General features: G+C 41.8%; 1 protein-coding gene across 1 annotated transcript in view; it reads left to right on the plus strand.

The window, feature by feature from the left end:
- Window positions 1–9,040: 9,040 nt before the first annotated feature.
- The window catches only part of LOC111148389 (decapping mRNA 2), a 50,932-nt gene continuing 43,475 nt past the window's right edge, over window positions 9,041–16,497 (plus strand). The window contains exon 1 of the mRNA XM_022504904.1: window positions 9,041–9,215. Within this exon, the coding sequence (XP_022360612.1) occupies window positions 9,163–9,215 (53 nt within the window). The 5' untranslated portion in view covers window positions 9,041–9,162. The remainder of the gene's footprint in view (window positions 9,216–16,497) is intronic.

The following is a 16,497-nucleotide window of genomic DNA, read 5'->3' on the forward strand; positions in this document are numbered from 1 at the left end:
ATTAAAGAAACAAGGAGGAAAAGTCAGTTGAATTCTCAGGAAGAAGGTCTCAATTTTTGAAAACATTTTATTCTGAATATTTGAAAGTATATATAAAAGAATATAATTAAACTCCATGTACTCATTACCCCGTTCAACAATTACCACCCTTTGGTTAGTCTTATTTTATCTATTTGCCTTGCAATTTTTCCCCCTGGTGGATTATTTTTAAAGCAAATCCCAGACATTATATTATTTTAGCTTTCAATAAAAGCTATTTTTAAACTCCGTGATCCCAAGCACAACAAACAAGGGAGATAAAACTCCATAATTTCAAATTACTAGAACTAGCAACTTCCACATGCTGAAAAAATGTGCAGTCACGGGGCGCCTGGTTGGCTCAGTGGGTTAAAGCCTCTGCCTTCAGCTCAGGTCATGATCCCAGGGTCCTGGGATGGAGCCCCACATCGGGCTCTCTGCTCCATGGGGAGCCTGCTTCCTCCTCTCTCTCTGCCTGCCTCTCTGCCTACTTGTGATCTCTGTCAAATAAATAAATAAAATATTTAAAAAAAAATGTGCAGTCATGGATTCCTGGGAACGGAAGTGAGAGGGTGGATAGACAAAGAGAAATCTACAGAGCAGGGATGCAGAATGTGGCAAGCAAAATATTGCCCCCGCCCCAAATGTCCCTCGTAATCCTGTGATTATGTGTGAGTCTGTGAATACGTTACCTTAAAGGAAAAGGAGAAAAAGATTGCAGATGGAATTAAGGTTGCTAATTGGCTGACTTTAAAGTAGGGAGATTGTCCTGAGTTATCTGGGTGGGTCCCATGTAATCCTATGTTCCTTAAAAATGGAAGAGGAAGCAGATGGGGGGCAACAAGAGAGGACTGTGAGGGAGAGGACTATGAGGGCCAGAGTGATGTAAGGGGAATCGACCTGCCATTGCTGGCCTGGGAGATGGAGGAAGGGGACCAGGAGCCAAAGCATGCAGAGGGCCCCACTAGAGAACATAGCCCTGCAGACACCTCTCTTTTCAGTGAGACCAGCGCTGGGCTTTTCCCCTGGAGAACTCTAAAATAAGAAGTTTGTATTGTTTTAAAGCCATCCCAGCTCTGGTAATTTGCCGGAGCTGCAACGTGACACTAACGTACAGAGTGAGAGGCCATCACCAATAGGCAACTTGAAGGGGACAAGCAGGAAAGGGTGTCTTCAGAGATCTAAGTCATTTAAATAGCCAGGAAATAATGTAGTTACACCAGCTCCTGGGAAGTAGGGTCCCACGGATGGCAAGAGCCTCAGTTTTCAAGTCCTGCTCCTGTGCTAAGAACGTGAGTCAGCAGTGTGCTCTAAAATTTGAAAATGGAACAAAGGGACTGTACACCCCCTGCTGGTAGATAGGAAACAGACTTTTTCTGTTTGGGATTCTGGTTTCCTTGTATATGCTGGGAAGTGAGTAGGCTAGCCCAGGCCTGTCATGGGGGGGCCAATGTCTGGACGCACTGAAGTCTGAGCCCCTTGCAGACTGTGGAATACCAATGGGGCCAAACCGAGCTGGTTATGCTCACAATACATGGTTGGAGAGGTACCTCTTTAGATCTGTTTGTTGTTTCAACAGAACTTTTCCTTTTAAAGAATTCAATATAAGAGACGCTACGAGAAAAACATCTTTTCCCAGTTAAGATGTTTGCAAGTTCAGCTGAAGAAAAACAAGCCAGCCTCTAGCACGCTTACTCAACATCTGTTCTAAGACGTAATAATAATTAGTGTGTTACTCAGTTTCTGAAATTTTAGTCAGAAATAATCCCTTCGTCCATGACAAGGAATTAATGAGAGAATTCTTAAGAACTGTTATAGAGATATTTCTGATTTTTTTAAAATTAAGAAGTGATTTATATATTAAAAAAAAAATCCTGAAACAATTTTCGTTTTCCTGATTTGTTCCCATGCAAAAGAAGGTTGTTTACCAGCGGATTAAGCTTTTTCATTTGGGTGTGGCAACTTCATTCCCTCTCTTCCAATGGCCTCCAAACCCATCAAAGCGTGGTGGTTAGAGGTATAGAGGTTCAGAGGAGCAGGAAGGAGAGGGCGAAAGAGAAGGAAGAGGTTCTAGAGTTCTAGAGTGTAGAATTGTTTCATATATATATTCGCACATAAGATGCTTGTACTTAATATGACATATATTATTTATGTTTATTATTGTATTATATTTATATAATATATATCTATTACATAGATACACAAAAGAGAGAGCAAGTGAGCTCTGCATTACTAGGACTCTTTAACGAAAGTAACAAAACCCATCGAGGCTAGGATGAGTTCATCTTTTCCAACAGCAGATTTACTTTTTTTTTTTTTTTTTAAGACATTCGCACTTACTCATAATAGGATTTTGCATCCCACCGCCTCCTCCTGGTAACCTCACCACATACTTGGTGATAATTTACTCCTTTGCCTGACATTAGTTAGCAAATGTTTAGAGAGTGTCCACCATGCAAGGACAATCTTAACACTGGGGATTCGGTGCATAAGTTAGAAAGGATCCTTGCTTTCTTATAACTTACAGTTTAGTGGGGAGAGGGGAGAAATGGCTTGAGAAAATTCCCAATTGAGGAGACTATTTAGATAGAGTGGTCTGGGAAGAATTTCTGAGGAGGTGATGTTTAAGCTGCAGAGAATGCCTGTAAAGTAGGGAGTTGTGGAGTGGTGGGCAGCATTCCAGGCAGAAGGAGCGGTGTGCAGAAAGAGCTTGGAGAATGTGATGGATTGCCAAGGAGACTACCATGGCTAGAGTATAGTGAGGGATGAAGATGGGACATGAGAGGAAAGGTGAGTGGGTGCCGGGCGGGTGCCCATCACGAAAAGTTTCTCAAGCCATGGCACGTCAGTTGGATTCTGCTCTGAGGTCATGAAGATTTTCAAGCACAAGAGTCATCAAATTAACATGTTGAGGTGACCACTCTCGATGCTTTGTGGAAAGCGGGTTGCCAGGGCCCAGGAGACATGTAGGAGCATATGGAAGCCGTGTAGCTGAGGCTGAGGAGGCTTGGCCTGAGGTGGGGGAAGCTGAGGTGGAGAATAAGGGATGGATCTTGGAGGCAGACTGGCCAGGACGCAGCAGTGGGTTGGACATGTGCATGTGTGAGAAAGACAGGAACTAGGGTTCACTCTTAGACTTCTGGTTTGAGCCTCTGGATGCCCAGTGGAACATGTCAATTGAAATGATTTGGGCCAAAGTGAAAGAAGGCTTTGGCTGAAACCAAAAGACATGTGTGGGTTCATATGAGTTCAGAGGGAGGACAGTCTTTGGGGTTCACTTCAGCAGTTCTTGAGAATCTGGCTTTTGGTTAGAGATCCATGTGTGAGTTTTCAGGCCTAACCGTAGGCCACCACAGACGCTCTACCTGGCAGGCCTCCCCCGGAGTGACTGCCCTCCCCACACAGCCAGTGTACTGCAGTCAGGGCACCGCAGCAGCAGGGACTTGGGCCCCTGTGCCTCCCAAGCTTCTCCTGTTTGCATTCCCAGCCCCAGGGCATCCATTCCTATCTCCTAATATGAGGCCCTGGCAGAGGTCTTCTTTAGTTTCCTCACTGAAGCCACCTCATTGGGGAAGGAGGAGTACTTTTCTACACTTAGGTCTTCCCCTCGTTCCTCTCTCCCCACGGTCCACAAAACTGCATGAGCCTTTTGTTCAGTGAGATCACCTGACCCTTTACTGGTAGTACCTTGTTCCACGGGAAAGTGAAGCAAAAGCAGTCAGTGCTTTCTCTGGTTTTAGCCATCATGGTAAGCTGATTAAAGGCTTAACTCTCATTTTTTGGCTTCTTGCTTTAATTGGCGACTCTGACACCTGACCACTCTGGCTCTTACCTGGGGCCAGGTGCTCGGGCGTGTGCTTTCTCTCTCTCTTTCTCTCTCATTCCTCTCCCACGATTATCCCCACCTCCACCCCCACACCAGCTCAGCTGAGCTCCTGACAGATCTGCCTCCTTTACTCCACAGGCCTTTCAGCTTTGCCCTCCTGCATGTCTTCACTTTAGCCTCCTGATGATGGTGAGATGGCCCTAGTAGTTCTGACACCAGCCAGACCCAAGACCTGACCTGACTACTCACCTATTTGTGCTCAGCCTTAACTCAGGTTTCTTAACTCAGGCAAGAGACCTGAAGGAAACCAAAGCTACCCTTCAAGCAGCAATGACTGCCTGGAAGAAGAGCTCCACTGGCCCAGACCTCCCAAACCAGTCTGAACTTAAAAGGGCCTCCCCTCAAGTGTATAATATACTATTATTAGCTATAATCACCTTGCTGCACAGTAGGTCTCCGGAACTTATTAATCTCACAAGAAAGTGTGCACCCTTCAACTAACAAAGATCTTTTGATTCAAGTCATTTACACAACAACACATATTTGCCCTTTGTGCCAACTCCCCCCGCATTTGAAATTTACTCAGAGTAGATATCCTAAGTGTTCTTACCAAACACACACACACACACACATGCACACGGTAACTATGTGAGGTGATGGATATATTAATTAGCTTGTTTGTGGTAATCATTACACAATACATATCAAAGCAGTATGTTGTATATCTGCTATGGTCTGAATGTTTGTGTGTCCCCCCAAATTCATGTGTTCAAATCCTAGTGCCCAATGTGACAGTTTTAGGAGGTGGGGGTTCATGCTTACGTTGTGAAGGTAGAGCCCTTATGAATGGGATCAGTGCCCCTGTAAAAGAGAGCCCAGAGAGCTAGCTTACCTCTTCTACCATGTAAACTTACACCTAGAAGGCACAGTCTACAAATTAGGAGATGGATTCTCACCAGACACTAAATCTGCGGTGCCACGAACTTGAACTTCTCAGCCTCCAGAATTGTGAGAAATAAATGTTTATTGTTTATAAGACACCCAACTGAAGGCATTTTTTTGTCATAGGAGCCTGAATGACTAGGACAAGACCTTAAATATGTTCAATTTTTATTTGTCAATCACACCTCAAAAAAGCTGGAAAATACATTTAAAAAAGGAACTTTGAAGATATGTGAAAAGGCTTCCAACAGACTTAATCTCACTCAATTTAAAAGAAGGCCGATAAGCATATTCAGTGTTTTTTTAAGAATGTGATGACAACTTGTCTTATTGTAAGGATTCTTGTATTTGAAAAAATATTATACCATACCATGCTGTACAGACATTAATAATAATTGTTATGGTGTCGTTCTCCCTTAAGCAAAATTCCTGCTGTGAGCTCAGAACTGAATTCTAGTCCTGGCTTCATTTCATACTGCCATTTCATCATTTAATCTCAGTAAGTCTCATTAATCTCTATCTGCCTATCCCACGTAGTTAAAAAGACTAAATGAGATGGCATTTTTTTTTTAAGATTTTATTTATTTATTTGACAGACAGAGATCACAAGTAGGCAGAGAAGCAGGCAGAGAGAGAGGAGGAAGCAGGCTCCCTGCTGAGCAGAGAGCCTGATGCGGGGCTCGATCCCAGGACCCTGGGATCATGACCTGAGCCGAAGGCAGAGGCTTTAACCCACTGAGCCACCCAGGCACCCCGAGATGGCATATTTTAAAATGGTAAAGGCTTTGATCAATTCAGTTATTTAAAAATTGTATCCGTATTATAATTTAAGAAGCTCAGCATCTCCTGTTCCCTTACCTTCAAACTCCAATTTATCTGCCTTTCTCAAGCCACGGGCTGCTGGGGCCTGTGGGCAGTTGGGTTTGAAAGAGGCCCTGAGTTCTTTGGAAGTCACAGCTCAGGGGACTGCCATAAGGACTACTCTACTGTGCACCTGTCCAGCTCCTAGACGTGTGTGTGAGGAGGCAGGAGTGGGATGGTGAATGGGCAGGAAAGTAGCTTGGAAGTTGCTAGTCCCCAGACAACCGTGGAATTCTCAGTGGAGGCATTGGTTTAGCACTGTGTGGAAGTCTGGAGATTTGCCGGCCCCTTAGTGCTAAAAAAGGGGTTGTAGAACTTATCCCTGAGCTGAAACTTCGGAGAGATAAAGGAGCAGGAAGATTTCCTCCAGGTCCTTTGGCAAGTGGCAGCAGCCTGCTTCCTTCGTTTGATACCATTGGCCCCTGAGGGATAAACACCACTGGGCCTTCCACTGTTGTTTCACTGCCATCATTTAGAGTACTCTAAATGTGGAGCTTCATGTGGACCACTAAGAAAAATGGCTGCTAAGATACCACCAGCCAGAGAAAAGAAGTTCAGATAGGACAAAGAGAATGCATATCCAGCAAAATAGAACCATTAAAAGGGCTCACTGTCACCCTTACGGATCCATTACACCGTGCTGTCTGGACTTCTAACTGCTCTAGCGGCTGCATTTCTTTGCCTGAGGGCTTTTTCTAACCACCAGAGCCTGCCTTCCTGCTCATGGGGCAGACTGGGGCGTAGGCTCCAGGAACATGATAGAACCAAGAACTGGTGGAAGTAAGTATATAAATCCCCATCTCCTCACCCCTTCAGTTGAATAACTCTGCAATGTGTGTTTTACCTGGGTCTCCAGAATTCTTTAGTGGGATCAGCTCCAATTACCTACAGTGCTGACTTCCTTGATAAAAAAGTTCCTTTCTGACTCCCTTCCTTGCTCTACCATGTTTTCCTGGATCACCTCCCATGTAAACTACTTGCACTCAAATCCTCATCTCAGGGCCTGCTTCTTAGGAAACCCAAACTAGGACTCGTAGTGTGTCAGGGGGATTGAATAAAGCAAACAGAATACTCCTGCCTGTGCTCCCATACTCGACTCCCAGAACACTTCCAGTTTGGTCTGGAAGGATTTTCTCTTTAGAGAATTTGACCCACTGGAAAGAATGACGGACAGATGTCATGTGTTCCCACATGATGTCATATGTTCCCAACTAACAGCCCAGCCAGGTCACCCTACAGAGAAGCCCTCAAGAAACAAGTTCCACCTTCATGCTGCAAGCTTCCAATCAGCTTTTATAGCACTTAACTCCAGTTTTTTAGTTATGTACTTGAAAAAAAGATTTTATTTTTATTATTTATTTGAGAGAGATTGAGAGAAAACACATGAGTGAGGGGAGGGGCAGAAGGAGAGGGAGAGGCAGGCTCCCCACTGAGCAGGGAGCCTGATGTAGGGCTTGACCCAAGGACCCTGAGATCATGGTCTAAGTGGAAGGCAGATGCTTACTGACTGAACCACCCAGGTGCCCCTAGTTATGCTCTCTTAAGTGTGAGTGAATACTTGAAGACTACCAGAAAACTTCCAATATGTTAGATGGAGACCTAATTAATAGCAAAACACAGCTGAGAAGAAGAAGAGACTATTCAGGAAGAAGATGTATTGTGTTTGTGGTTTTCCTTTTGTTTCGTTTTTTTGTTTTTTGGGGTTTTTTTAGAGAGGGGGAGAGAGAGAATCTTAAGCAGGCTCCATATTCAGCTCAGAGCCCCATGCAGGGCTCGACTTCACAACCCTGAGATCATGACCTAAGCTGAAATCAAGAGTCAATTACTTAGCCAACTGAGTCATCCAGGTGCCCCTAAAAATGTTTTGTTAATATCTTCATAGGGATAAGAAATCTATGAAGCAAGGCTATGACACCATAATGAAGAGAAATTTGAAAGATGAAAGAAAGCTCCAGAAGAGTAAAAACAGTATAGATGGCTGGAAGAAAAATTTGTGTTCTCCAATAAAGAGGAAAAAAAAAAAGATGGAGGGGCGCCTGGGTGGCTCATTGGGTTAAGCCTCTGCCTTCGGCTCAGGTCATGATACCAGGGTCCTAGGATCCAGCCCCACATCAGGCTCTCTTCTCCTCAGAGAGCCTGCTTCTCCCTCTCTGCCTACTTCTGCCTACTTGTGATTTCTCGCTCTCTGTCAAATAAATTTTAAAAAATCTAAAAAAAAAAAAAAAAAACAAAGATGGAAAACAGGAGAGTAAAATAGATGGTAAAAGGGCTCTTACATCACGTTTGGGCTTGAGTATACATCAGAAGCTGATATAGGGGAGCTATCAAAAGATAAAAGACTGCAACCTATTCATATCTGAACAAAAGAAAATAAAACTTGGACAGTTGTACAGGCCAAGAATGGAAGTAGAGGTCCTGCTTAGGCAGTTCTTGTAGTAATGAGGAGAAAATATAGTGAGCACCTGATGTAAAGACAAAGGACATTTGGACAGAAATTTAGAAAAAGATGAGAGATTAAATGGTAGAATGAGCTGAAGTTGTGGCTGAGCGGGTGTGGAGGGAGGTTCCTGTGGACCTGCTGTAAAAGGCGGTTAAAGAACGGATGCATCTAGATTCTTCTGCAAGATCCTAAATGGACTGGGCTCCATTAAGCAAGATGAGCAATCAGCTAGGACCAGTAGGTTGGAGTGGTGTGTGTAGGAGATAGAATGCAAATTCCTGAGTTCGAGTTCAATCAGTATTTTCTCACTAGGTGTCAGATATTGGGATAAAGTTTTGTCTGGGTCGCCTGAGGAAAGGCAGAGGTTAAGTCGCAAGCAAAAAGGCAACTCCCTTCAGGTGTTTGTAGTTAAAGGAGGTACAGCTTTTGGCCTGGAGGGGATGGGGTCGACAATGAATGTTTGTGCAGGATATTTGGTGACAGGAACTGTAAATGCACGCTTGCGCAAGACCGCCTCTGGGGGTCTGCCCTGCAGAAGTACGAGCGCCTCCGCAGTCACCGAGAAGACGGTCAGACCACGCCAGACCCTAGGAGGTTGGTCTCCGGGTCTACCAGGAAAACCCGAATCCTCTGGACTTCCTAGTAGTGCAACGAAGGTGTGGCGCGCATGCGCCTGACCACACCAGGGCTCGATCAAAGGCGGCGGGAAGTTGGTTTTCTGAGGAGCAACTGAGCCGCTTGAAGACGGATTGGAGATGACAGACCAATAAACAAACATTTCATTGGCTTAGCCTGCTCAGCCTCCCGATTCTCCAGCTTCCTATTGGACCTTTCAAGCAGAGTAGGGGCGTGACTCCCGGGGCTCCTCCCCGCACTCTGGCCCAGCCTCGGGGTCTGGGGCTGAGGGAGCCGGACGGAAGTGAGTGGGTCCCGCCCCTTCCCCCTCTGGTCTTCGCTGGAGCCGCCGCGGTTGCCGCCGCTGCCCCCTATCCGGCGAGCCGGAGTCTCCGTGCCGTACCCTTGGTCCCCGGCCGCGCGAAGCCGGGATGCACTGCTCCTGCTGTGGGTCCTCATCATGGAGACCAAACGGGTGGAGATTCCCGGCAGCGTCCTGGACGATCTCTGCAGGTACCGCGGCGCTGCCCCTGCCCCCTTCGTCCCCTCGTTTTCTCTCACGTTGGCGGACCACGGAGGCCTCCGCGTCTCTCCCCCGCCCCCATCCTTGTCCTCCCTTTCCGGTCCCGCCGCTGCTCGCTTTCCCCGCTCGACCCTTCTCTCGGACGATACTAACCCTCTCTCTCCGCTGCAGCCTCCGGGTTTCTCACGGCCCCTCCGTCCTTCTTCGCGGAGCCCCGGAATTTCCTCATTTTCTTAGTTCCCCAACTCTTGTTTTCCTTCAAGTGATGCCTCTGCGCCAAAGCCAGGGTCTGGAGCGTTTTTTTGTTGTTGTTTTTTTGTTTGTTTGTTTTTTTTCCGGCTGCCCCCCTCCCCCTCCCATTGTTTTTTTCCTGCCTCTGACTTTATAGACCGTTTCCCCCCTCCTCCCTCGGTCTCAGGCCTCAGTTCTGTCCAAGATCCCAGGGTTTTGAGTCTTAGTAGTCCCGCGCCCCCGGATCTAAGCAGGGAAGCGTTTTCAAACTTAACCTTTCGCCGGTGCGTTCTCACGCGTCCGTGGCATTTTCTAAATTGCTATAAGGAATTACTGTCTTGTTCATTCCCAAACTTATCATTGGAGGGGGGTGGGGGATAGAGAGTTGCTCTTTTTTTCCCCCGTTCTTTAATTTTCCTTACAGGAAATTCTCAACCGCAGTGCTTTAACTCATGGTATACTTTTAGAAGAGAAATTTGTTGCTTTCTTCCCTCTTGTTAGCGATGATTTCAGATAGCCAAACTTAAGGAAAATATTTTCTTGTTCCGAAATAAAATTTTTGGTGTAGTAATAACCTGTATTGTTGCCGGCTAGTTGGATTGTGAAATAAATTACAAATGAGTAAAAGGTTCTGATAAAATAGCACCTTTCAAGTACAATTAATTACTGCATTTACGTTTAGAAGTCTGACTTTTAATAGTTGTGTCGCCTTCACGCCTTTTTTATTTTTATTTTTTTAATGGGGAGGAAAGAACTAGTACATGTGGAGGTACTTACTGTTGTGTGCTAGGTATTGGGTGCTCCCTGCACGTATATCATATTATTTAATCCTTGAAACAGCTCCTATTTGGTGCAGTTATTTTCATTTTCATCTGATAGGGTCGGTTTGTAATTTACACAAGGTCACATTTCTTGTAATTCTGAAAATCAAGATTTGAAACCTAAGCCCTTTCCCCTACAGTGTCTGTGCTTTCTCTCCTACGCCAGGTAGACGTTACAGAAAGTCAAGTCTAACATTTTAAACCTCGCAAAAAGTACGTGTAGATAACTAAATAGACTGATTTTGGAACTAAAAAGAATTAATGTTGCTGTACTTCTTTGGTGATGCTGTGATTATTTTTGAAATATCGATTCAGACAAACACAAAATGCACTTATTGTCTATGATCCCAGTTTCATAAGAAAAGAGATTTAATGTATATTTATCTGTGTGGAGGAACATATACAAGAAGTGAGATGATGATTTTTATTTTTTTACTGATATTTTCAAGACTTTTTTTAAAGGATGTGTATTTTATAGTTAGAAAAAAAAAGTAAAGATGAGTATGTGTTTTTTAAAAGGTGAGCAGTAATTATGTATGGATTAGTAGGGATATAGGTTAATAAAAAGATGGGTAATCTCACACTTTTTACAGGCATCTAAAATAATCTTCCTACTAATATGGGTTTATTTTGATTTACAGAGGATTACATCATTGAAAGAAGTCCTGTTAACCATTATGAAGGTGATTGATTTTATGTGGAACCTGTTTACTCACAAAATTGTTGTGTTTTGTAAACAATATGTTAAACATCTGTTTAGTGTTACAGGTTCTTGGTTTTCTAGTGAGTTTAAGCAATTTTATACAAATCTTTTGGAATAGGGTAGCATTTTTTTTTTTTCCCTTTAAGAAACAAGAGTAACTTTTTTTTTTATTAACATATAATGTATTATTTGCCCCAGGGGTGCCGAGAGTAACATTTTTGTAATTACTGTGTTTTGGCTACATAAATAAGGATTATATGTTTAAAAATTAGGGCTGTCTACTTGACTAATAAACCAAATAACCATTTCTTAAAACTTCAAGTTTTAAAAATCCTTCCATTTTAAAGTTCATATTTATAATATTTTTGATGGTTAATTTAAAGAATTTTAATGTAAATAATTCAGGCTGTTATAATTGTGGGGTTTTTTAAGAAATAAATTTACTAGGAATTTGTGTTTAATTTCTATAAAAATAAAGCTTATGTGGAAAAAGATTAATTTTTCTGCTCTTTTAAGTACCTCTCGATTTATGTGTTTGGTTTTGACTCTTGTTTTTATGTATTCCCTGCTTCTATTGTTTATTATTAGTATATTTAAGAAGTTTTTTGTTTTGTGTTCTCGATTTCTGATAAATTACATATTCCAGCTAATCTTGTCTACTTCAGTCATTGATCATATAGTAATACATTTGGAGAAATGTAAAATTGAGAATGATTTTCATGTAAAAAATTAGAGGAGGAGACTTGCATTCTCAAGAAGTGACTCTATAGCCTGCTTATAACCTAAGACATGGGATGTTATTTTGCAGATGGTTTCGTATGCAATATTTCATTTACTGGGACACTGTGCAGCCATTAGGCGTTCCTAAGGCAATTAGCAAACAGTAAACTGAAAGAAAATATTTGTGTCTTGAAATGATGTATACAGTATACTATTGAACGTAATACATAGTCATTTGATGCCTTTTGTTAAAACAAATTTTTAAGTGTTTTGTGTGTGTGTGTGTGTATGCACAAGGAATGTCTGAGAGTATATACACCAAACTGAAAAACACTAGTTATTTCTGGGTACAATGAAATTAGAGAGGAAGGAAAGACGGTCATCTGAAATGTTCTGGTGAACATTCTAGTAAACTTGTATGTAAAAAGTCAGTCTGCCCCATTTTATGGTGATACTTGCCTCTGTTGCACCATGATTTTGACATTAAAAGTCAAAGAATTTTTCAGTACCATTTAAATTAGCTTATTAAATACTTGAAAAACACGTTTTTAAAGTAAAAATTGGAAAACTACAGCTTGTTACGCTTTTAAAGAAATGCTTGGAGTTTTTTTAAAACCCCTTTAAGAATTAAATGGTGAAGCCACTCTCCTGGTATGTTCTGGCAACTAATGTTGCTGCTATTTTGGTGATTGTGTAAGCTAATCAAATATTTCTTGCTCATCTTCAGGTTGCCATTTTAGTGTTCATCATTAAATGATGGTTCATCACCATTTTAGTGTTCCATCATTAATGTACTAATTGTAGTTCTATTACTGTTCCATCGGTAGGAAAATTGAAAAGATGACATTTTGTGAGGTGGAGAAATTTTTCCCATAACAAATTATGGAGAAAAGCATTTTATTTCATATATACTATGTGTACACACTTCTTTTTTTTTTTAAGTAATCTTACACACGATGTGGGGCTTGAACTCAAGACCCGGAGATTTAGTTGGGTGCTCCTCCAGCTTAGTCAGCCAGGCATCCCTGCGCACACTTTTAAATCTTTAAAACAGATAAAAAACATTCATAGAATGAAAGCATCAAAGTGTAATTTTCATTTATTAAAATTTCTTTTTTCTTTTTTTGAGAGTGAGTGCATGCTTACAGCGCTGAGGGGCATGGGTGAGGGAGAGGGAGATAGAATTTTTTTTTTTTTTTTTTTTTAATATTTTAATTACATATTTGACAGGGAGAGCAGCAGAGGGAGAGGGAGAAGCAGGCTTTCGGGTGAGTAGGGAGCCTGATGATGGGTTTCATCCCAGGACCCTAAAATCATGACCCCAGCCAAAAGAGGCTTAACCAACTGAGGCACCCAGGTGCCAGGGAATCTTAAGCAATCTCCACAACCAGCCTGATGGCAGGGGTTCATCTAACGATGTTGAGATCGTGACCTGAGTTGAAATCAAGAGTCTCTTGCCTGGGTGGCTCAGATGGTTAAGCATCTGCCTTTAGCTTGGGTCATGATCCCAGGGTGTTGGGATGGAGGCCCCAGTCCGGTTCCCTGCTGAGCCTGCTCTCCCTCTCTCCCTTTACTGCTCCCCCCTGCTTGTGCTCTCTCGCTCTCCCTCTGTCAAATAAATTAATAAAATCTTTTAAAAAAAGAGTCCGTTGTCATTTAGCAGAGTGAATCACCCAGGAGCTCTCCTTTTTCTTACAAAGTGTTTTAAAGAAGTCAGTTTTTCTTTTTTTTAAGATTTTATTTATTTATTTGACAGATAAATAAGCGTGAGCTTGCAGAAGCAGGGGGAGTGGCAGGCAGTGGAAGAAGAGGTACCTGCTGAGCAGGGAGCCCAAGCCCAGTGCGATGCAGGGCTCCAGCCCAGGACCCTGAGATCCTGACTTGAGCCAAAGGCAGATGCTTAACCAGGCTGGTCACCCAGGCTCCCCAAGAAGTCAGCTTTTAGTTTTAAAAAGATGTATTCATCTGTAAGGTTAAAAAAAAAAAAAATTGAAGAGTATGGGTGAAGTTAGAAAAGCAGCAGTCTCCTGTCCTACCCCTTTTTATCTCAGTTCTGCTCTCCAGACTTTTACCCGGTTTGTGTTGAATTCTTCTGGTAGATAATTTAGTATTTTAACATATACTTGGACTAGTTTCTTGTTTTATCAACTTCAGATGTTGGATTGAGAATTTAGTTAACCTTGGTTGATATTAGGTGAGGGTTTAGTTTATCAAAAGCCTACTGATGCCTTTGCCCTACTTCCAATAGTTATATCACTATTTTAAATTGTTAGATTGGTTACCTTTCTGCTTTATGAACTTATGGACAATATTTTGAGTCTGTATTTGATAAGGTGAGGCAGTCAGTGCCCCATCTTTTCTTCCATTTCCTGCTACACATTCCCTCAGTTTCTTAAATATTGATGATAATTACATTCCGTTTTGTAACCTTAATGAGGGCTGTTACACTTTTTACTGTTGGTTGACTGCAAAAGCTGAGCAAGAATAATAGCATTTTTATACAGTATAACTTTGTACAAATTTTTTCACAGTGGATGCAAGTTTACAATGGTTAGGATTTTGTCTTTTCCCTCTAGCCATAGTTAGGATCCCTTTTGTAAGGATCTTGGAAGAGAATGCCAAAATGAATTCTTCTTTCTTATAGTCTCCTAATTGGTCAAAATGATGCTGCCTTTTATAGTTTTTTTTCTTTTAGAAAAAGAATCTTAAGTGTTCTTCATTGTCCCTTCATTCTCTCTGGCTATTCTTTTTTTTTTTTTAAGATTTTATTTTTAAGTGATCTCTATACCCATCACAGGGTTTGAACTTAAGACACCTAGATCAGGAGTTGGACACTTTTGTAGCAACTGAGCCAGCCAGGGGTCCTTCTTTCTGGCTATTCTTGAAGTCTTTTTTTTTTTTTTTTTCCCTCTCTTTTTGATTGTATTATTCTAGTTTTGGCTTTTGCTTTATGTTTGGATTATGATTCTCAGGTGCATTTATTTCTCTTTAAGCCCAACACATTCAAAATAGCTTTCTCCTCTCCAGCCCTGTCTTTATTTTGTCCTTTATTTTGTCCTCAGTCTTAACACTATCTATGCTACAGAATTTTTTTCCTGGAGAGTGCCTTCTTGGACACCTCCACTCTTCTAGCCCAATCTGGACTGGTTGTTCCCCTAGTCTTGCCAAACAGCTGGCCTACTAGAATTCTCTTTCATGGCTCTCCCTGGTTGGGTCTATTATCTCTTTAGATCTCATGTTTTATGCTTTCTTTGTTTTCATTCTTGTTTTCCTGGTGCACATTCTAAAGAATTTGCTTTGAGGGGCTTATTAGAAAGTAAACTTCTGAGTCCTTATACGACTAAAATGCCTGTTTCTCTTCCCCCACTTAATGTTGCCAGGTGGTCCAGGGTTCAGACTTTTTTGAGTACCAGGGTTCTAGGAAACAACCTCAACAGTTTTCTTGAGGGCCAGTTCTTTCAATGTAATTTTTTCTTCATCCTGCCCCAGATTTTCCTTTATGTTGGATGATTTTTTTGTTGCTGTTCCATATTTAAGATGAGGGTATAAGGGGCTTGTTTATTGAAAGGCTTCTCTTTTATGTGAGTAAATAGGGTGTTAGCTCTTACACTGGGAATCCTTGAAAACCAGTTTTGCTTTGGGGTGCCAACACCCAAACCGATCAGCTAAAGTTAGAAAAGAGCCTCAAATGTTGTTCCCCTTCCTCCACTCTTGGAGGAGAAAGTCCTGATTCAAAGGAGTGAAAGAGGACACACTTTCACATAGACGGTTTTCTGTTACATAAGTAGACCTTGCCCTTTCTCTCTCCCTTTTTAAGAATTGAAGTATAGGTGACACAATGAAACATTAGTTTCAGGTGTACAATAGAAATGATTTGAGTACTGTGTGATGCTGTGTTCACCACAAGTGTAGCTGCCATCTGTCACCATACAAATGCTATTAAAATACCGTTGACTGTATTTCCTGTACCATACCTCTCATTTCTGTGACTTACTCATTCCAAACTGGAAGAATGTATCTTCCACTTCCCTTCACCCATTTTGCCCATCCCCCTAATCCCTTCCCCTCTGGCAACTATCAGTTTGTTTTCTGTATTTATGGGTCTGTTTCTCTTTGTTTGTTCATTTGTTTTGTTTGGTTCCAGACATAAGTGAAATCATGGTATTTTTCTGACTTGTTTCATTTAGCTTCACTTGTTTCACTGTCTAGGTCCCTCCATGTTTTCACAAATGGCTAGATCATTCTTTTTTTAAAGCTAAGTGATGTTCCATTATATATATTTATATATATTTGCAGATATATATCTTTATCCATTCATCTGTTGATGGACACTTGGGTTGCTTCTATAGCTTGACTATTGTAAATAATGCTGCAGTAAACATAGGGGTGTGTATATCTTCTTGAATTGGTGTTTTTGTTTTCTTTGGGTAAATTCCCAGTAGTGGAATTACTGGATCATACGGTATTTCTGTTTTTAATTTTTTGAGAAATCTTTGTACTGTTTTCCACAGTGGCTGTACCAATTTAAATTCCCACCAACAATGCACGAAAGTTTCTTTTTCTCTGTATCCTTGCCAACACTTGTTATTTCATGTCCTTTTGATTTTGGCCATTCTGACAGGTATGAGATGATATTTCATTACGGTTTTGATTTGCATTCCCCTGATGATGAGTGATGTTGAGCATCTTTTCATGTGTCTCTTTGCCATCTGTAAAAAATGTCTATTCAGGTCCTCTACCATTTTTAATCAGATTATTTATTTTTTGATGTTGCATAGGTTCTTTATGTATTTTGGA

The sequence above is a fragment of the Enhydra lutris genome, unplaced genomic scaffold, assembly GCF_002288905.1.
Source record: "Enhydra lutris kenyoni isolate GAN:26980312 unplaced genomic scaffold, ASM228890v2 scaffoldscaffold19, whole genome shotgun sequence".
NCBI lineage: Eukaryota > Metazoa > Chordata > Mammalia > Carnivora > Mustelidae > Enhydra > Enhydra lutris.